The sequence below is a fragment of the Equus asinus genome, chromosome 7 (assembly GCF_041296235.1).
Source record: "Equus asinus isolate D_3611 breed Donkey chromosome 7, EquAss-T2T_v2, whole genome shotgun sequence".
Taxonomy (NCBI): Eukaryota; Metazoa; Chordata; class Mammalia; order Perissodactyla; family Equidae; genus Equus; species Equus asinus.
The window spans coordinates 22,067,194-22,089,383 of record NC_091796.1 but is presented as its reverse complement, the minus strand read 5'-3'; the positions used below and the strand labels follow the sequence as shown (position 1 = coordinate 22,089,383).

The 22,190-nt window shown below is 39.2% G+C and overlaps 1 protein-coding gene across 4 annotated transcripts in view; it reads right to left on the bottom strand.

Moving 5' to 3' along the window:
* The window catches only part of MBD2 (methyl-CpG binding domain protein 2), a 74,323-nt gene extending 64,764 nt beyond the window's left edge, over nt 1-9,559 (bottom strand). The window contains exon 1 of one of the 4 annotated variants that reach the window (XM_070513038.1): nt 8,879-9,559. In XM_070513038.1, the coding sequence (XP_070369139.1) occupies nt 8,879-9,417 (539 nt within the window). In that variant the 5' untranslated portion in view covers nt 9,418-9,559. The remainder of the gene's footprint in view (nt 1-8,878) is intronic. The other 3 variants (XM_044774915.2, XM_070513036.1, XM_070513035.1) reach the window with 3 other exon arrangements.
* Nucleotides 9,560-22,190: the final 12,631 nt, after the last annotated feature.

Below are 22,190 nucleotides of genomic sequence, written 5' to 3'. Positions count from 1 at the left end.
GGCCTAGCGGTTAAAGTTCGGTGCACTCTGCCTCAGTGGCCCAGGCTCAGTTCCCAGTTGTGGAACCATACCACTCGTCTGTCAGGAACCACGCTGTCGTGGTAGCTCACATAGAACTAGAAGGACTTACAACTAGAATATACAACTGTCTACTGGGGCTTTGGGGAGAAGAAAAAAAAACAATAAAAGAACATATACACATACACACTTGTGTGTATGCACGTATGCACACACACAGACAAATATATCCAAAAAACAGAATGGAAGGCAATGTGCCAAAATATTAGCAATGATTCTCTTTGGGAATATAATAATGATTGTCATTTCTCTTTATATACTCTCCTATATTTTCCCCATTTTCCACAGTGAGCACAGGTTACTTTAAAATCAGTGGAGAAAATGGAGTAATTTTAAAAGCCCCAGTGAACATGTATAACCTAAGGTCTGCCCTAATTACATTTCAAAATACAGCAAAATATTGTGACGCTTCACAATATTCACAAACACACGCGTCTACTTATGTTGCTTAATTAAGTGAAAAGAAAGAAACTAACATTTTATTAATCTACTGACAATCTACTGCATGCCAAATGCCTTACATGTATTTTCACTTAATCTCAAAAAGTTCCATGAGGTAGAATTCTTACTCTCAGTTTATATTTGAAGAATCAGAGGCTTACAGAAGCTTAAAAATCTGTCCAAGTTAAAACACTAAAGCAAGATTCAAAATTCAAGTCCCAATCTTCTGACTCAAAAGTCCCCTTTCTTAGTCTAAACCAGTGCTATGCACGTGTGGTCTATGAACAGACTTACTGGTCTTCTTATAAGTACAGAAGCAAAGAGAAAACATTTAGAAACTGCTATGGTAATCTGACAGGTTAAGTTTATGACTGTAAAACCTAATAGTAAAAAGTTGCAGGGCCAGCCCGGTAGCACAGCAATTAAGTGCACACGTTCTGCTTCTCAGCGGCCCAGGGTTCATCAGTTCGGATCCCGGGTGCAGACATGGCACCACTTGGCACGCCATGCTGTGGGAGGCGTCCCACATCTAAAGTAGAGGAAGATGGGCATGGATGTTAGCTCAGGGCCAGTCTTCCTCAGCGAAAAGAGGAGGATTGGCAGCAGTTAGCTGAGGCCTAATATTCCTCAAAAAAAAAAAAAAGAAAGAAAGAAAAAAGTTGCAACATGTATTTTGTATGTCCACGTTGATATTATTTTTATACTATTTTTTATTGTAGACTACTTCCGACCAAGATACTTTGACAAACAGCTTCACAGTTATAGTACAAAGAAATAATTCATTTGTTAAAAGTAGGTAGAAACATATTATCCTTCCAAGATGATACAAAAGCAATTTTTGATGGTGCTTTTTTAAAGCACAGGATAAAAGGATTTTTTTAAACATTAAAAATGGAATCAAAAGTTCTGTAGACCCCCTTAGGTCTAAAAATCTATATATAATGTATACACCAACACTAAACACATATAAGTTTAAGGAAAACTGAGAACACTTACTGAGCCATTCAATATTTGGATACCTGACAGAGCACAAGGCGTGATACTGAGTAGGGGACACAAGACTGCCTCTATAGTGCAGGCCTTTAACAGCCAGCATTAACCAGAAGTTTTTCTGGATCACTTAATAGAAAAATGTATTAACCATTTGCTTCATTCAGCAAGCAATTATTAAGAGCCTTCCATATACCAAGGACTGTGCTGGATACTGAAGATTCAAAAATGAATCAGACTCAGGCCCTGCCCTTGTGGAGGTTCAGAATCTGGTGGTCAGCAACACTTGCCAATTACCTATCACAGCAAATACAGAAAAGGTTAACAGAAGTATTCTCAAAATGCCATAGGAGTTGCCCATTTCTGCTAGGGGCCTTTTTAAAGAGATGCATACATCACTGCATACATGTTAAAAAGAATTTTAAGGTCATTCATCCTTGCTTTAATCTATGGATTCTTCCAGTATAAAAAGAACAAGGAAAAGACTACCTTTTTTTTTTTTTTTTTGAGGAAGATTAGCCCTGAGCTAACTACTGCCAGCTCTCCTCTTTTTTGCTGAGGAAGGCTGGCCCTGAGCTAACATCCGTGCCCATCTTCCTCTACTTTATATGTGGGACGCCTACCACAGCATGGCTTGCCAAGCGGTGCCATGTCCGCACCCAGGATCTGAACCGGCGAACCCTGGGCCACCGAAGCGGAATGTGTGAACTTAACCGCTGCACCATTGGGCCGGCCCCAGAAAAGAATATCTTTAGAAGATGATGTTCTTCTTCCTCACATTTGTAAATCATTCATAATTGTTCCTGACAAATGCTAAGTACTCAATTTTAAAATCTAAGTTTAAATTATATTTACTAATATTTATATTCACATACAGCTTATGTAGCCAAGTTCCCAAATGAGTCTGAATTCATATTCTAATAAGATGAGGCAAAATCCTATGATCCACAGATATTATTCAAATTTCATTCTATTTCATACTTTTATTCTCCTTCCTTGGGAAGTTTTAGTTTTTAAAAGTTCTGATGAAATTAAGTAAAACTTCATTTTATAATTTGCCTAATCATTTCTTAGTGGAAATGGCAAACAGCAATAAAAGATCAATAAACAAGAGCTGCCAAGGGTATTGATATTCCAAGCCAAACAGTAAATCCATGAAATAAGAGTTGATGATTTATTTCTAATTCATCATGCAGGTCTGAGAAGACCTCAAACACAGGCTAAAAGGTTATTAATTTCTACTAGTCCCACTATAAAATCTAAAAAAGAACAAAAACAAAAAAAGCATCACCTCCTTTGCAAATCACCTGCTTCTGTTCCATTAATTAAAACTAAATGATGAAAAAGTAAATTATGACTATATCTCAACAAATGAAATTTTAAAAGCAACCTGAAAAAATCATCTATCAATTTCTGTTGGAGATTACTTTTAGCATGTATGTGTATCAGTTCCTCTTGGGCTGTGTATTTCCTCTGTTACAGGTATTGTGGGTGTTCTGGCAGGTGAGACTTTGCATGTCAGATTCTAAAAATCAGATGCAGAACAGATGGCAATGTTGCACCTTAACAAAAATTCCTCTAGCACATCACAAAAAGATGTGATAGTACAGATGAGGGAGAATTACCAACCAGGGCACAATTTTCACCATACCTAGACATCTTTTGTTTCTGGATCCAGGCTTCAATCAGGCAATAACAAGAAAAAAGACTAAAAGCAAGTCAAACGTTCAATTATGCAATAAGCATCTAATAAATACTGCATTTCTTTCCTCTCTCCAACTAGAGATTTTTTTTTTTTAAAGTGGTCTGTAGGGTACCATTTCAACTCTATCTCAACTCTGAAAGAAGCATCTGAGCTTTCTGCAGGAACCACCTAAAACTATCTCATAAGCTACATTTAGCCTGCAAGTTACAATTTGATTTCTTCTAATTTAAGTGAAAGCTTTCAAAATGAAGACGACCTAAGCTCGCACCTTGGGGAACGTGTTGCCTATCTGAATATCTGAGAAACAAAAGGGTCAATCATACATTAAACATGTAGCAAAGGGGGGGGGGGCAAAGAAGGGGTAAACATTTCTAAACAAAATGATCACTTCTATTACCTAGAATAAAACTGCTTTAATTATGTTAACTTACCACAGTTTTTCAACTTTTCCTCAAATATTACATAGAGCTGGAAGATCACCTTTTGGTACAATGGCTTCACTACGAAATAGGATTGAAAATTTACCTTTTGTCAACTTCAGGATGTAAGCATAATAGTGAACAATTACATTATCCCAGTGGCACACCAAGCTCAACAGAGTAGATCAGGCATGAGATGCTGCAATATTTGAGAATACAGTAAGGATCTCTATTTGAGGCAGCGGAGCAGGGTGGTTAAGAGTTCCCGGGTTAAGCCACCTGCATCAGGATTCTAATGTCTTATTTAACATCCCTGTCCTAACTCCCTGTTTATTAAATGGAGATAATTGTACCCATGGTTTATAGGGTTATAAGGATCCAATAAGGTAATACATGTAAAGCATTTAACAAAATAATACTAAAAGCTGCCAAAATTATGAGAGCTGTAACATAGAATACACATAGCATAAAGGCACAAAAGATCCCATACTATATACTATACAGTCAACAAAATTCAAATGTTGATTTCTTACTTGTGTCTGTGCACTATGAGCACCGAGATGTTTTTCCATATTTTCATCTTGATATATATATAAATACCTATATTTTTAACATATCTCTGATATGCACCCATCTTATTTGCCACTTTGCTATATCTCTAACATTCAAAAAGATAAAAGCTTTCTTCGTTCTATAAGACCCTCAGCATTAATGATGAAAGTCAGAAACGTGAAAATGTTTGGATTTAATAAAATATCTCAGCCAATTTGATCCCAGCACAACACCACAGGTAATACAAAGCAACACCTAAGAAGTCATTTAAGACTTGTTTGACAAAATTTTAAGTGTCATATCAATCGGTAAACACAAATTTAGCATCCGTGTGTTCAGCACTGTGCCTAGGGGGAAGGAAGACAGGTATGTGAGAAAGCCACAGGTTCTAAGGAAATGAACATGAAAGTAACACAGGGGACAGGTTTAACAACACAGAGATGACCAGAAAGAAAAATTTAGGGGAAGGCCAGTTTACTGAAGCCAAAGAGATTTTAATATTTAAGAACTGTGACAATGGATCTCTCCGCTGGTCCCTTCAGCTAGTTTTTTCCCACAAGACTACATGTGAGAGTCTGTTTTTTTTAAGCCAAAAAAAAAAGGGGGGGGGGAGAGAACAGGTCTGGTTGACCTTTGGCATCCTCAGTGATTCAGAATCCATGCCCTCAAGGCACCATACCAGCCCTTAGTAACAAATGGGATAATGGGATATACCTATGTTTTCTTTGTTTGTTTGTTTTTTGGTGAGGAAGACTGGCCCTGAGCTAACATTTGTTCCCAATCTTCCTCTATTTAGTACATGGGACACCGCCACAACATAGCTTGATGCGTGACGTGAAGGTCCACGCCCAGGATCCAAACCCATGAACCCTGGAGTGCCAAAGCAGAGCACCTGAACTTCACCACTATGCCACCGGGCCAGCCCCCTATACGTTTTTTAAAACCTATTTATACGTTGAGCCCATAACAACTTGCGTTATTTCACGAATTGTTCTTCTTAATTAGTCTTTAAAAATATAAAGCTTCAAGAGATCTAGGTATTTATTTTACTGTTCTGGAACTGAATCCTTATAACACTATGAGGTACAGGTACAATCATATCCACTTTACAAATGGGGAAAGCACAGCACTGGGAAGTATAAGCAACATGCTCAGGCTGCACCACTGGTAAGTGCAGAGTCAGAATACCAACTCCAGACCTCTTAACCCCTGTCCTCTGCTGCCTTCCCTAGAGACTCCTGCTTTTACCATATCACTCATGATTCTGGATTTTCTAGACCTCCATTATATTGCCTCTGAGTCTTCTTTCTAGATCAAGGTGAAATCTTTTTAGTCTCTTTTCATGCACCTGCTCCCTTTATTTTAATTGTTCTCTGGTTCCATTTTATCTTTTTTTTCCAGAGAAATCATCAGGTACCAATGCATCATAATTTTGATGAAAGAGTTAAAACTGTTTACTATTCTGTTTCCAATATCCAACCAGATGATATTTTATGGCAGCAGCTGTAAAAGGTTAGTATGACTCCCAGGTCTTTAGTCCAGTTACAACCAAAAGTCTAGAACCCAACAAGTTTAGAGTTGATAAAAAAACAAAAGGCACGCGATAGCTACAAAAGGTTCCTGTGTAGAGGAAAATAATACTTCAAAAATATCAATCTGCAAGTGAAGGGAACTAAAAACTGGAAATGACAGGAGTCAAGTAGACTAGTTAGAAAATTACTGTTCAAATAATAGATTCATATGATGCCAACAAACTTTTTCAGAAACTATACCAATGGATCTAGTACTTTACCAAGCCACACCCTTTCTAAAAACAAACTTTAGACGATAATATAAGAACTGCCACAATACTATCAGTAATCCTGACAGAAGGCATAATTATATTGTTTAACTGGCAACCAGAGGCACGCCTTCCTATTAGAACTTGGCAGTCTCAGGAAACAGTCAAAATACCATTCTACCAAAATTTGAGGCTTTCTCCATGAGCTTAATTTAAGTCCAATTAATAAGTGTAAGACACACCCTACGTTAACAGACACAGATTTATTTAAACTAATCTCCCCAGGGGCAGGCTAATTCAGGAGTTAGCGTTATTAGAATCGTGTGAACAACCGGGTGCAGGTGTTCACATTACCAAAAGGAGAGTCAACTCTTCACTCATCTATTAACAGATATGGCTGGTGTTTTGTGAGCTAGTGGTTTTTAACGGGTGGGGCATATTTCGGGATGCTAATATGCAAAGCAGTGACACTGCAGATCGAAAAATAACGTGTTCACCTTTACTACGGGTAGGTGACCTCCATCATTCATCACTGAAAACAAAAGTCAAAGAGTAACTGCTGTATCACAAGTATCACATCATGCTACATGTGTCCTCCTGCCTCAGCATGTAACCTCTCAGAAGGAAATCAACACTGGATAGCAACTAACACTTTATAGGTAGTCCACAAACAACATACAACATCCTTCCAGCCCTGAATTAAGCACATGTGGCACAAATCTGTTCTATGTGTCCTTTCATTTTACATAAACAAGTAAAAAGCAAACGATGTTGCACTGTCTCATAAAAAGACTAATTTTAGAGAGCAATTATCACTATACTGTTGTGATTTGTCTGAAGAATTTGTTTAGAAAGTTTGTTTTAAATTGATTCTATCAGTTTCTCTACCATAAAATATCTATTGAGTTTGCATAAAAAAGTTGACATCAAAAGAAATTACAATGCATTCAAAAAAACAGTAAGTGACCACAAATCAGAATGAGTCCCACAGCAATCTGTCTTTTTGAAACAACTATTCCAGCTATCGCAAAGAAAGCAACAAAAAAAAGCTTTGCAATTACGAAGTTAGTTTGAAGAAATACGTCACCTCAAAACCAAACAAAACATATCCCAGGAGAAATGCCATAAGGAGTGAAACTCAAAGTTTAAGATGCTCTACTGAGAATACACTAGTCACCTATTCCTCAAGGAGTTCAATCCCAGACACAGAATATTCCTGTCAAATGTAACTCCCTATAAGACATCAATACAGAGTAAACAGAAAAAGGTTATGCATACACCTGAGAAAACAGGAGCTGTTCATTAAAAAATATGCAAAATGAACTGTGAATAGCAATAACAGAAGTGAACTTGAGAGGAGGAACCATTTGTTCCACAATAACTTTCTTAGCATCACTGAAGTAAATTTAAGGATGAGGAAACAGAAAACAAGATAACCACCTTTGTATGCTTAACATAAGTTTTTCATTTTATCATTTAAGATTTCAAGCTGAGCGGTCTCAGATCAAGAGATAAAATAAGTTCTAACGAACACCACTTTCATTTTATTTTTTTACTTGAAAAAGTGAAATCAATTTACTGAAACTACTCATCCATATACTTAAGCAACCATCAGGAATACGTTCATATTTACATGTTAGACCATTAGTGATCATATTCTTGTATGTGCATATGTATGCATGTATGTACACATACACACGTATGTATACTTTTTAACCTTTTAGATCTATTAAAGAGTATTCTCAATTCATAAACACTGTGCTGTGTGTATACACATACAAACACATTTTCCAGAGGTAATGTATTAATAACCTACTTGATGTTGGAAGAAAGGAAATCCTTCATAACCTTATTCCAGTGGCTACATGGCTGACAACAACTGTCTCTAACACCCAAATAAATTCCCTGAAAAGTGATTCGGCCCTCCAAGCCACTGAATATAACACATATTTATATTCTCTTCTATAAATAGAATGATTTATAAGAAAAGCTAGTAAATTTGTCGATAAGAAAATTTCACTGATATCAAAAGCCTCAGATGCTCTCCTGAGCTTACTGGGTCATCCAAACTAATGAGACGGACAGCATGATCACAAGACTGCAAGACCACATCAAGCTGAAAACCGTGAATCATTTAGACCAAGATTTCTCAACCTCAGCACTGGTGACATTTTGGGCCAGATAATTCTTTGTTGCGGGGACTGTCCTGTGTTATTGCGGAATACTTAGCAGCATCCCTCACCTCTACCCAGTAGATGCCAGTAGCACCCCCTTCCAAGGTGTGACAACCAAAAATATCCCCAGACATTGCCAAATGTCCCCTGGGGGACAAACTGTGGTTTATAAGTCTAACAACTTATTTAGTGTTTCAGTTTTCAAGAGAGTAAGTTCTGCAACACCAAGAGAGTTTCAAGAAACTTCAGGCATTCCAAATGGCTACTTTATATGAAACTTTCCTGGATGCCACAAAGTAACTGAAACTTTGTTACCATAGATTGCTAATTCTTCCACATGTGCATGATTAAACACTCTTGTGATGATGAATCTGGGACAGGCTGGGACAGATGCCAACAGTGACTGGGTTTTATAGCTTCGATGAATTACACCTTCTTTTAACCCTTCAGTGGACTAATCAGCCCTGCCAGAGTAACCCTTTCTTGGCAAACCATTTTCGCCAACACCTTCAACATAAGACGCTCTCCTCTGGGCTCTCACCATTCAGACACTGTGCCTGTCACTGCCCTGGGGTCAACTCTCACCCAAGGTCTCAGGCACCTTCTACTACAGGGCCAGCCTGTCTTTACCACTTCCCTTGGGCCCCTGCTCTCATCTTGATATCCCCTGCCCAGGTCACCTCTTGACCCCTGACCCCGGCCTGACCCCGTTGCCCCCTCCCCGCCCCCAGGGCGGTACCTGAAGTAGTAGACATCGCTCTTGCCGGCACTGAGCCCAGATTTTCGGATCACTTCCTCCTTCTTCCATCCGGGGGGGAGGGCCGGGCAGTCCATCCTCTTCCCGCTCTCCGTGGCCCGGGGTCCCCTGGGCCCCGGCCCCGCGCTCCCCGACGGGAAAGGGACCGGCTCCCGCCGGGGGGCGCCGCCGCCACCGCTGCTGCCGCCGCAGCCGCCGCCGTCGCCGCCAAGGCCGCTGCCGCCGCTCGGGGGACGGCCGCGGCCCCGGCCCCGGCCCCGGCCCCGTCCCCGGCCACGGCCCCGGCCCCGGCCACGGCCACAGACGCCGCCGCCCCGGCCCGCCTGCTTCCACCGCCCCCGGCCACGGCCGCCGCCCCGAGCGCCTTCCCTGCGCACGCTGCTCACCGGGGACGGGGCGAGCGCGCTGCCCTGGCCCCCCTGCTCTATGGCGGAGTCGCCGCCAGCGCCGCTGCCGCCCGCCGCGCTCTCCCCCTCCTCCTGCTCCGGGCAGCAGCGGCCTCCCCCCGGGTGCGCGCGCATCCAGCCCCCTCCCCAGCCGGCGCTGCGCTTCTTCCGTAACCGAGCCCTTGGAATCCCGGAGACCCGCCCCGCCCGCAGCGCGGCGCGCGGGGGACGCGCGCAAGCATCATAGAGCGGGCGCGCACAGAGCGGCCCTCCCGCCCGGGGCGTGGCCCCGGCCACCGCCTCTTAGGTCCTCCAAGCGCTCTGGGCGGCCATCTTGTCTCCGCCTCCTCTAGAACACGCCCCCGGCCCCACCCGCTCCGGCCCCGGCCGCGCCCTTCCGGCCCCCGCCCCCACGGGGTGCGCGGAACCCGGAAGGCGACTGGGACCCTGAGTCGGTTGTGGCGAATGTCAGAGGGACTGGTTTTACTTTGTTTCAAATAGAGTTACCGTCCCCCACTATGTGGTTTTCTCTGTTTGCTTCCCAATTAATGAACAAGAAACAAAATATTTCCATATTTTATATTCACTAATCCGACTATTCATTTAATGGGATCATAAACACCCCCTTTCCGGCCTCTCTGCGCCAAAGCGTGCCAAGGGAGCTCAGATTGAAGAAGTGAGTCAAAGTGTCCCAGTAGCGGGTATCACTATCCTCCAGAGTCCGGCTTCTGGGCCTTAGGACCGTGGATTGATTATCCTCCTGGAGCTCAGTAAAGCTATAGGAAGGGAAATGGTAACTTGCAACATTCCCTCCAGTTCTACAGCGTTTACCTCTAAATTCTCCTTAAAATGACCAGAATTGCTGAATCCACCAGAATTTACCAAATTTCTTAGGATGTTTTCTTAATTTGGACTTTCTTGTCTCATGGCCATCGACAAATATCAATGGCCTTTGACTTGGTAAATACTCCCTTATGTTGAAAGACCAACTTAACCCACTGTCACAAGCCTTTAGGAATGTGTGTGGAATTCATTTGGATCTGCCAACTCATTCAGGAGTGATTTTAAAGAATAATGCCAAATTGATTAAGAAAACTGATTAAATATTAAAGAAGCACATTTTCTATATGTTGCCTAACATTATAGAAATGTGCTATCAAAATTCAAGATGGTATATTATGAAATGTTTTGAAGACTGAAAAATGTAATGCACATTTTATCAGATTGATGATAAACTATCTTCCGTTTTTGTATACATAGGACCTAGAAGTTGAGGGCCAAGTTTAATGTGTAGAGAAAAAAGTTATTAATATGAAATAATGGAAAATCAAAATTTATATGATTTGCTTTGGAAATGCGTGAAGGCAAACACTAACTCACACACACAAACTTGTCTGTCTCTGAGTCTGACCTTAGACTTTTTTTTAACGCTCTTGAGATTTGAGATACACTAAGTTATAGCTTCCTCCAGGAAATCTATCTAGAAATGTATCCAGCAAAGTGTTGGAAATTCAAATCAAGTCCTCAGGAGAGAGGTCTGTTCTGCAGACATGCTTTTAGAAGTCACCTTGTGAAAGTGACAACTGAAGGAAACCCTGCAAATAAATAAGATCTCCAAGGAAGACCATGCATGGCAAAAAACAATAATAAAAAAATAAAAGAAAGAGGACCAAGAACTGAATCTTAAGGTAGAGCTACAGTTAAGGCTCAGGTGAAGGACTAAAAGTCAGAGAAAAATGAGGTCAAAGTTTGGATGGCAAACACTCTGCAAGAGGAAGGACTTTTATTTTCACGCCTAGTTAAAAGTAAAGGATAAACATGAGCAAAAATCTCAGTAGAAATGGTAGTTGAGACAACAGATGGGAAAAGATATACTTTTGGAAAGTTTTACGTTTCCATGCTGTGTCTAACAAGGCATTAGATCAATTGATATAATGGATATAAAAGCCTATTTAAAGGAATAAGTCACTATGAATTTAAGGTAATTTGCTACAATCAGATTCCATTTGCTAAATCCCAATAGATATAGTTTAATGTTCCCTCAATTAAGAAAAATCTCATTTAGGCATTTTGAAAGCTCTTTTGGTCACACTTGAATTTTTCTGCTGTGATACCATAAAGCAGAGTACAAAAAAAAACATTTATTCTCCCACTAAAAGAAGAAAACAGTCTGACTAAGGAAGCAGGTTAAATTCTCAAAGGGACTAGATTGAGACCCTAAAAGTATTGAGAACTAAGAGATAGATCCCTTTATTTCTCTTAAAATACTGGACAAATACGAAAGCTTTTATAATTCTGAAAAAAACGCATTTTATATCATTCCTCAAAGAAGAATAGCAACATTGCTTTTCTCAGGCAGTAAAGTTGTGACCAAATTTTCCAGGTTTCTTTCTCTTTCATTGGAAAAGCTTTTGCTGGTTTCATCTTATGGACAAAGGGAAAGACAACAAGAAGAGAAAATTAAGTATGAAATCTGGTCTATTAAATACACAATAGAGATTTAACCACCTCTACTCTCAGCCTCCCAGGTGTAGAAGCAGGTGCTGAAACACCACCTGTCACCCTGGAAGACTATCCCTTCTTTAAAAGGTTTTTCCCTGTATTGTTGACCAGGTAAAGCTGAGGTTAAGCCATTAAAGAAAGCATCATTTTCAAGAATAATAGGCGTTAGTTTGAATTTTTGTTATGAAAAATAGAATAAATTCAGGGAATGGAACATAAAAGAACTGTTGGGAGATAATGGCTGTTTTTAAGATCTTTATATTTTATGGACAAATGTGTAACCTGCATTTGAATTTTTGGGTATGATAAGATATTCAATAAAAGAAGGATTTATATGTTGGAAAACCTCACTTTTTCCAATGAGCATGTATGCATCCAGTGGTAACAGGGGCATCATTTTCCATCTCTTATAGAGTCCAAACAGTATGGTCAGAATTTATTAAGATATCAAATAGGAGTATGGGCATAGCCAAAAAGCATTTTCCAACTCAAATTAGCAAGTTTTATGATTCACTGAGTTGGCCCAACTACTATTCACCTAATTCTCAACTAAAACAAAATGATGCTGGCATGATATGTCAGGAGGCCAAATGACACTTTCAAGTACATGCAGTATAAATAAAGATTTTTTTATTACCTTCCACTTGGAATGACTACAGAAGAGTCTTACACTGCATAGTTCAAAGTAAAAAGAGAAGAGTTAATTACTTGAAAGGCAAGTGAAAACAAGGAGGGGTAAATTTTAAACCGAGGGAAATTATTCCAGAAGATAATGTCTGGTATTTAAAAAATTCTCTGCTAGTTGTTACATTAAACATAGGTAAGTGGCCAGTATTAAGTATTTAGGATTAAGGGATGGAGAGATGCTTATTTGATTTAACTTCCTAAAAATAGAAAACACAGTCCTACCAATAGAAAGAAAATAATCTTATTGTTTCAGAGCCCTAAGATACTACTTAATATACTAAACAGTGGTTTTTAACCTCAATTCTGGCGCAAAATACCAGAATGCTAGGACACATGATCCAAGAGAAATAAGGGCTGGCTACAGCTGTAGTTCACCGGAAGGGGAGGAGAAGTAACGGAGTAAATCAGTAAATACACCGTGCCAGATTTCTTGCTGTTGGTGGCTTTCCCCAAATCTCACATATGTCCCAGAAATGGCAGAGCTAGGACTAGAACTGAAGTCTCCTGACTCCAAGTTTAGAGCTTTATCTGCTTAGCCGCTTTCAAACTGCCCTATTGCTTCTGGTTTCTTCACCCTTGAATTCGCTGCTACTTCAGAGTGGAAAAACCTCCTTTGTTTCCACCCCTACCCCCACCCCAGCACCTTTCTTTGGCTAATTCCTGCTTATCCCTTAGGTCTCATCTTAGACATCACTTCCTCCAAGGAGCCTGTCCTGAGCTCCCCCAACCCCTCCACTCCCACACCCCACTAGGTTGTGTACTCTTTGCCACACTACCATTAGGTGTTTCTCCCACCCATTTATTGTACTTTATTGTAATTAGTTATTTAATTGTCTTTCTTCACCTACCAGCCTAGAAGGCTATTCTTCATGTTCATCGTTGTATCCCCACTGCTTACTGGACTGGCCTGGAACGTGGGAGGGGTTATTAGATAGATACCTGATGAATAAATCTAATTAATACCTTTTGTAAAAATTGTGTACACTCAAAATAATGAGCAGCATATTTTCTTCTCAGTGAAAGTATATAATCACATGGATTACATAAAATCAGAATATTAACAGCTGTTCTAGTCTTAGAAAATGTGGGTAGGTTTCCATGTCCCAAGAAATATTTAACAATAAATCTGACAATTAAAAATGAGGCTTAAATTCCTTTTACAAATATGTTTGATTATTAGACAGTTATAATGTTTTCTTTAGAGTAGTCTCTTCCACAAGGATTGAAAGTAACTTTAACTATTTATCAGTTCCTCAAAAAGTTTGTGTAGTATGTATCGTAAGGGACTTAATTACAAAATGAGACTCTACTTCTTTGTTTGTGTGTGTGAGGAAGAGTGTCCCTGAGCTAACATATGTGCCAGTCTTCCTCTATTTTGTATGTAGGATGCCATCTCATTGTGGCTTGATGAGCAATGTGTAGGTCTGAGCCAGGGATCCGAACATGTGAACCCTGGTGCTGCCAAAGCAGAGTGCACACACTTAACCACTACTCCACCAGGCTGGCACCTGGGACTCTACTTCGTAACAACCATTCCTGAATTTCTATGTTTATCTACATGTGTGTTTCTGATTTTTGACTTCAAATAACTTGACGACTCCTAATATTCTCTGAAATTGTGTACACGCACATATATTTCAATGTGTTTTGTTTATTTTGGAATCTTTTACAAAGTTTTTCTGAATGTTTTCTTTTTGGCTTTACTCATTTCTAATTTACCCCTAATCTGTGATACTTTTTTATCATAGCTTAAAAAAACTAATAGAGAGCCTGTGATTTGGTTCAATGATCCCTATTCTGAAATACTTTCAGACTTTATATCCCAACCCTCAGCTACCTCAAGACTCCCCAGCAAGTTAATCACAATCGTATAGTTAATCTCGAGGCCTCATATTGCTTATCTCAATAATCTATTATTAATATAACACATTTTTCTGCATAGCTTGGAAGTCTGTCCTCTGAGATGGAAGATGAGAACAGGAGTGATTTCAGCAATTTTCTCTGTCACCACTTGTGGCAGACACATTGGTTGGTCTAACCCCAAACCCATTGCCAACCTGATTCTCCCTTGCCCACCTCCACCACAGAAACTAGAAAATCTAAATACTCACTCTCCATGGCTAGTTTGGGGGACAACAGAGGAGAGCTGGGAGTCGTTCTGAGAAAGTTTTTACTCCTCTATTTAAACAAAACAAAATAAAAACATGATTGGCACTGCTCTCTTCCCTTTGTTCCCTTTGTTCCCTTTGTTTATGTTTACATGGATGTGATTTCTGGAGCCATGACAGCCGTCTTGCAACTATGAAGCAAAGAACACAGATAAAAGGCAAACACCCTAAGAATAGCCAGAGGAACAGGCTGCATCCTGAGAGAGCCCGGGGATAAGAGGCAAACACTCTAACAGAGCCAGAGGAAGAGCCAGAGCCTGAACGACATTGTTGAGCAGCTGAACCAAGTCTTCCAGCTATTTAGCTCCAGACTTTTGTGTTATGTGAGAAACTGGACCATTTTAGCATTAAATCACTGATGAGTTTTTTTTTTTTTTTTTTTAGATTTTATTTTTTTCCTTTTTCTCCCCAAAGCCCCCCGGTACATAGTTGTATATTCTTTGTTGTGGGTCCTTCTAGTTGTGGCATGTGGGACGCTGTCTCAGCGTGGTTTGATGAGCAGTGCCATGTCTGCGCCCAGGATTCGAACCAACGAAACTCTGGGCCGCCTGCAGCGGAGCGCGCGAACTTAACCACTCGGCCACGGGGCCAGCCCCTCACTGATGAGTTTTTAAATAACTGCAGCAGAAAGCATTCTTTACTGAGATACAATTTCTTCCCTCAGTGAACTGTGTATTACCTCACTGGAAATCAGGCAGCTCCCAAGCTTAAGATCCCTGGGTAAGAGACTGCAAGGAGTAAAGGGGAGAGACAAAGCAGACGAGAGTGGTTGGTAGACTTTGCCCCCAGCAGCAGCAGACCAAGAAAGGTCTCCCTTCCATAGTCTGATGGAAGGAAAAACATTCCAAGAGATCACCTCTACTTCAACTTTAATTTTTATCTCCTTGCTTGGTCCAGCTCCAGAGAGTATGGTCCAGTAAATTATCTTTGAACTCGATCATTTCATTGCAACTGTCCTCTTCTCTTAGTAGAGTAACAGGAAAGAGGAGGGAGAGCCCAGATCAGTGTTTCTACAACTGAAATAGCAGATGTATTCAGTTTGCCAATTCTCTACAAAGAAAACAAAATTTGCAAAAACAAAATTTTAACATGAAGTTTTCATTTCAATAATAAACTTTTTATTATCAAGGAAAAGTCCTAACGCAAACATATAATGGACTGTCTGCATTACCACCTAGTATGTGAGTCATGCCACTTTGTTTCACTGCCCAAGATTGATCTTGTTAATAACAAACAGTGCTACTTCGAATGACATTGACTAATGAAAAAGGAACACATGCCAACTTAATATGTGAATAATGAGGCTTGTGCTATATGAAAACCGAATAACTTCAGGGCACATCCAGTAAAAGCTTTGCAGTCATTCAATCAGAGAAAAGTGATGGGAAAACTTGTTACCCAAAAAATACAGTGGTATCCATAGGCCAAAATCCAAACTATCTGACAGGTGACAATGTCAGAAGGAAAAGTAGTTTTCTCATCAGTAGAATCTTGCTGTCTATTTTTCTTAAGTCCTTCCTGCTGAGAGACTGTTGCTATTGGTTGGAATATTTAGGGAAAAGAAAGCAAAACATGAATATACATTCCCTTCTAACGGTGGTATCATTTGTGAGTGCCAAAAATTGTCCCATTAAATATTATGTTAATGTTTTGGGGTTTTTTTTTCTGAGAAGTTTAGAAAATAGTCAAATAAGTTAACCCTAAACTTAGAATAATAACTAGATTATAAGATCTGAATGTGTTACTGGACACATATATTGGTCCTTTATCTGCCACACAAAGGGGGCCAAATAAAAACTGGAACACCAGGCTTATGCAAGAAAAGTGTTTTTATTTCAGGTGACACCAGCCAGGAGACAAGAGTGAACCCTCAATTTCATCTCATCTCTCCATCTCTCTGAAAGATGGGAGGCAAGGGGTTTTAAAGGTTGCAAAGAAAGTGGCTGCTGTAGGGAGAGGGAGCCTGTGGCCTTGCTGGTTGGTGCTTTCCCACTAGGCTGCGTTTGGCCTTGTGTGGCTGCTTTCAGAAAGGAGGATGGTGAGATAAGGGAATCCACAGATGGATGTCCTTGGTTGTCTGCCTCCATGGTGGATGGTGGATTCTCGTGCCAGGAAGCTGAGGAGTAAGCAGGGAAAAGGGATGAGTGTTTTTGGGTTTAACCCTATATATGCTGGGTTTATTGTAGGGGAACTGATATCAGGGCCGATATCAAATGGTCTAATAAGATAGAAGGACAACATACTGTCAAAATATTTCCATAAAGTAAAGCAAGCTTTGACATTTCACTGGAGTGGGTGGGGGAACACAAGGAGGTGATTAAAGAACAACAGTATTATTCAAGTCTAGTTTTTTCCTAACCTTGCTTTATCATGGAACAGATGAGATAAAGGAATAATCTCTGAATGTATTTTGAAATGTGAGCCTCTTGTGACCCTTATGAGAATGTGAATTTCTTTGCCAGAGGAATATCATTTTAGAGTATATGCTGTTTAATCATTTAAGATACACCTGAATGGGGGAGGGAGGGGTTTGCAAGTGGAACTTTTTGCGTGTCCCCTGCTGAGATAATTGAATTGTAGAAATAAGAGATAATCGGAATGTCAAGTTTTAATATTCCTTTTACTCGTTGGTACTTTGGTGCTGATCTCACGTTCATAACCAAAGGCAGATCGTGCCACATGTCATTTTCACACCCATAGAAGCAGCACAGTGCCCCGACTACTGACTTGTCTTCCTTGAACTAACATAATATCATCACTTGATTGTGTAGCACAAGAGCCTGTCCTTCACTCACTTCCAAATGTTTTCTCTAACTATCATTTTGATCAGATCCCACGATTCTTAGGTTCTCATGGTACCTTCTCACTGTATCTTAATCAGATAAAGTCTTTCAACTTCAAACTTCAATTTGATTACATGTCAAATGCTTCGCCAGGTTGGCTGAAGCACCTTTACTTGGTTTCCTCCTATCCTGTTTCTTTCACTGTTTATATAAAATAGATTTTTCTTAGAAGATATTATTTAACTCTTCAGCACTTATCTCCAAGTCTTTCTAGGGACATAAATGCCCTGCTTTCTGTGTATTGTACTATTTATTTATACTTTCAAGACATTCTTAAGATCTTTCCCGTCCATGTACACAGAGTTTCCAAACAGCTTTCTCGTGTTTTACTCTTTAATATGGGCAGCCTAGGATCTCCAGATGTTTGAGGAAAGCCCTGACATGGAAAAGCAGACCAAAAAAAAAAAAAAATAGAAAAAATAACTTTGGAAGAAACGAGCAATGAAAGAAATTGAATGGACTTTTAAAAAATCAATTAATAGACTCAGAGATTAATGTTCAGAAGATGTTTCAGGATGAACAAGACAATACTAAAAAGGAACAATCAGAGAATAAGAAAGATCTCTTAGAAATGTAACTATGCTAGCAGATTAAAAATAATAATAAATGTAAGTATTGGAAAATTAGGTGAAGAAAATCTCCCAGGAGAAGAAAAAAGAACTAAGAAATTCAACATCTGACCAATAAAAGTTCCAGAAATAAAGAACAGAAAAAGCAAAGAGGAGTAAATTATCCAAAACAAAAATTAAGGAATTTTCTAGAGCATGAGTCTCCAGATTGATAGGCCCACTGAGACCCCAGCATAATGAAGAAAAACACAAACTCACCCCTACACAAAGCCTCACGAGGTTTCAGAACATTGTAGGTTAAAGTAGAGGTCCTGAAAACTTCTGATGAGGAGAGAACCCACGTACAAAGCATTGGCAATAAGAATAATTGAACTCAGAAAATTCACATACAAAGGATCAGCAGTAAGAATACCACTGAACTTCTCAACAACACTTAAAGCTACAAGGCAAAGAAACAATGCCTTAAATTTTGTTTTTAATTATTTTCAAACTAGAACTCTGTACCCCATCAACAATCATTTTAAGCACTGCAAGATAGGCCTCAAAAAGTAAATTTTCCAAGGAGTCTTTTCCAGGAGGCTGCTGAAGAATGTGCCCTACCGAAACATGGGAGTAAAACAAGACTGAGGGACATGGGAGAATCCAGGAAAGGGGGATTCCAACAGCACCGGACAGAGGAAAAGGAATGCCAGGATGATGGCGGCCAGAGCTCCTAAGAGCTGTGCAGTAGGCCTAGAGAGCAATATTCCAGGTTGGGGGGAAGAGGACAGAGGTCATAGGAGGCATATCTCTAGGAAAAAAAAAAAGGATTGGTTATCTCTGCTGATGCCTATGAAGAAGTTTATATTGGAAAGCTCTTGAAGACTGTGGAAAAAATCAGAGATGATTACATAGAACCCTAAGAAAATTTTAAAAAGAGGTAATCATTGACTTCAGGAAAAAAAGAAACAAAATATAATCATGGTGATAATATTGTGCTATTATGTAATATGCAGTAATATTTGAGAGTTTTAACCAAAAATTGTGAAGGTGAATCTACACTACAGGAAACAGCTAATAAAGCAGAAATTTGTTGCCTCTGGGGAGTGGGGCTGAGGAATAAATATGGGGCTGGGTCTGCAAATTTTCTTTATATACTTAGTATTATTTAACTTTTTGAACCATGTGCATGTATGATTTTGGTAAAAATATAACAATTTTTAAAAATTTAATGTGACTTCCTTTGGAAACTTCACTTAGCACCTCATGATATTAAGGATAATTACCATTATTTCCTGGGTGCCTATTACATGCCAGTCCTTGTGTTGGATACTTCACATGCATTGTATCTAGTCATTGCAACACCATGCAAAGTAAATATCATCTCCAGTTTACAGATGAGGAAACTAAGGCATTGAGAGGTTAAATTACCCATCAGAGTTTACCTAACTGGTAAATTATAAAGCTGGAATGTAGCCATCTGGTTTAAAACCCAAGCTCTTTCAATTACACATTGCAGTGAAATACAGCTTTACTTTTGTTTACATATAATTCTAATTTTTGCAGATGTTGCACGCATTGCATAAAGCCCTGTGTGGGGTTTATAGATATGTGGGTCAGTGTTGTCTGTTATGCTGTCATTCCTTAGGTTGATATTTTCAGCATGGAGCTTACTTGTCTTCCTCAGATTCCTAGTATATCATTTTGAATAACTCTTCATATTGTTTCTTCTTTAGCTGATCTGAGTTTCAGAGATTACCCTCAGCTCTAACTCTGAGCTTAGAGAAATTTTTAGCACTGAATGATAGCCTTGAACTGTTCAGAGTATTTGTTTGCATGTCTGATTGCTTGGTGTAGGAGAAGAAAAATGCTAGTTGAGAAGGTAAGGTGTGTCTAGAAAGAATTTCTGTAGGCTGACTGACTAAAGAGCCAAATGTTATACAGCAGCAGCCTCAGGAGACAGAAAGAGCAAAGCATGCTCTCTTGATAAGAATTATGCCCTCATTCCTCTCCCTTACTCGTCTCCATCTATTAATCAGGGAGTAACGATTCCAGTATAGGGGTTTCATAACAGTAAAAGTATATGAAAATATTAAAGTAATGTCAAAAAATTTAGTGGGAAATATTTTTCTTTAAAAGACATGAAACAGAGAAATGTTTACAAACTTTTCTAAACCCGTAAAATATCTATACTAATTATATATGAGGAAGATAGTTTTTGGAATCTAGTTAACAATAAAAAGAAGACAGAATTATAAATTGACTTTTTTAGCATCTAAACTTAGGTCAGAAAGAAATGCTTTCCCAACCGTACACGTTTTGTCGTTTACACTAAAATAACATTTATACATCTATGTGGATATGCTATTAGCCGCTACAACTTGAAGAATACTGTAATTAACTGGTCCTGAATAATAAATAGCACTTGAGGATGCCTAAGGAAAAACATTCCAAACTAAATTACATTTTAGAGAGAAATGGAGAATTAATAGATGCATGAAAATATGAAAAGAGAAATTCGTACTTATTTTATCAAATATCTTCTGCAAGCTTTTCAAAGTTTATGACTATACAAATCATGATCTATCACAAAGGGAAAAAAAACAATTAATGAAACCACAAAAATAAAATGATAAATTTTACAGTTTTTAAAACGAATAGAAAAGTCATATGGTTCCCATATAGATGAGAAAATAATAACATTGTGTTATTTTTGGAGAAAAAGGAAAACAGAGACTTTTAAAAACAGAGTCCATTGGAAGTACTTTAGGGGTTCCCCAAATGCATAATTTCTTAAAAGTCCAAGTATGCAGCTTTTTGTGTGCCTTTAGAACAATCTCAAACTTCCAGAAAATTTTCAAGAACATCCTTTTCCTCACTATTTGAAAATAAATTACTAATATAGTACCCAATAACCTGAAATACTTTAATGTGTAATTCTTACAAATAAGGACATTCTCCTCCTTGATAACCACGATACAGCCGTCACAATCGAGAAATTAGCATTGCTATATTACTACAATCCTCAGGCCCCATTCAACTGCTGCACTTGTCCCAACAATGTCCTTTCTAGCAACAGGGTCCAGAATCTCACAGTGCATTTAGTTGCCATGTCTTTTAAGCCTCCTTCCATTGTGGAACAGTTCTTCAGTCTTTCACTGACTTTCACAACCTTAAAGATTTTGGAGATTGTGGGTCAGTTATTTTGTAGAATGTCCTTCAATTTGGGTTTGTCTGATGGTCCTCAAGATTGGATTCAGGTAATGTTCGTCTTTGGCAGGAACATCAAAGAAGTGATGCTGTGTTCTTCTCATTACATCCTACCAGCAGACACAGGATTTCAATTTGTCCCATTACTGGTGATGTTAACTTTGATTGCTTGATTAAGATGGTGTCTGGCAAGGTTTTCCACTGTAAAGCTACATTTCTTACCTTTGTAATTTATGCATATTTAAGTATGTGGCTAAAATTTTTTAAATGATAAAACACACTGGAATATGTTATAAATCAACTTTTAATTCATTGGAGGTCATTTCAAGTTATTGGCTTAACTCATTTTTGCATGGAGTTTAGGATGTTGCTCAGGTTCTTAGAACATAATTTTGAATGACTCTTCATATTGTTTTTTCTCTAGCTGAGCTGAGTTTTCTGAGCTGATCTGAGATACACTCAGCTATACCTCTGAGCTTAAAGATTTTTTAACACTGAATCATAACCCTGAAGTGTTCACAGTATTTATTCGCCTGGGAATAAAGCATCTGCATTCGTTTTCTATTGCTGGATAGCAAATTACCAAAAATTTAGCCATCTTAAAATAACACACATTTATTATCATCCAATTTCCATGGTGCATGGTTTAGCTGGGTCCTCTGTTCTTAGGCATATTCAAGGAGTTGAGTAGGGCCAGGGTCTCAGTCTGAGGTTTAGGTCTTCTTCCAGGCTCACGTGTGCAAGCAAAGAAGTATTCATTAGTTGCGGCTTTAGAATTCATGAAAGCCGATTTCTCCAAGACCAGCAGGACAGTCTCTGACTTCTTCTGATCTCCAGACTCTCTTATAAAGGGCTTACCTGGGTAGATCAGGCCCTCCAAGGATAATATCCCTTTGATTAACTCAGCGTCGACTAATCAGGGACATTAATTACATCTGCAAAATTCCCTC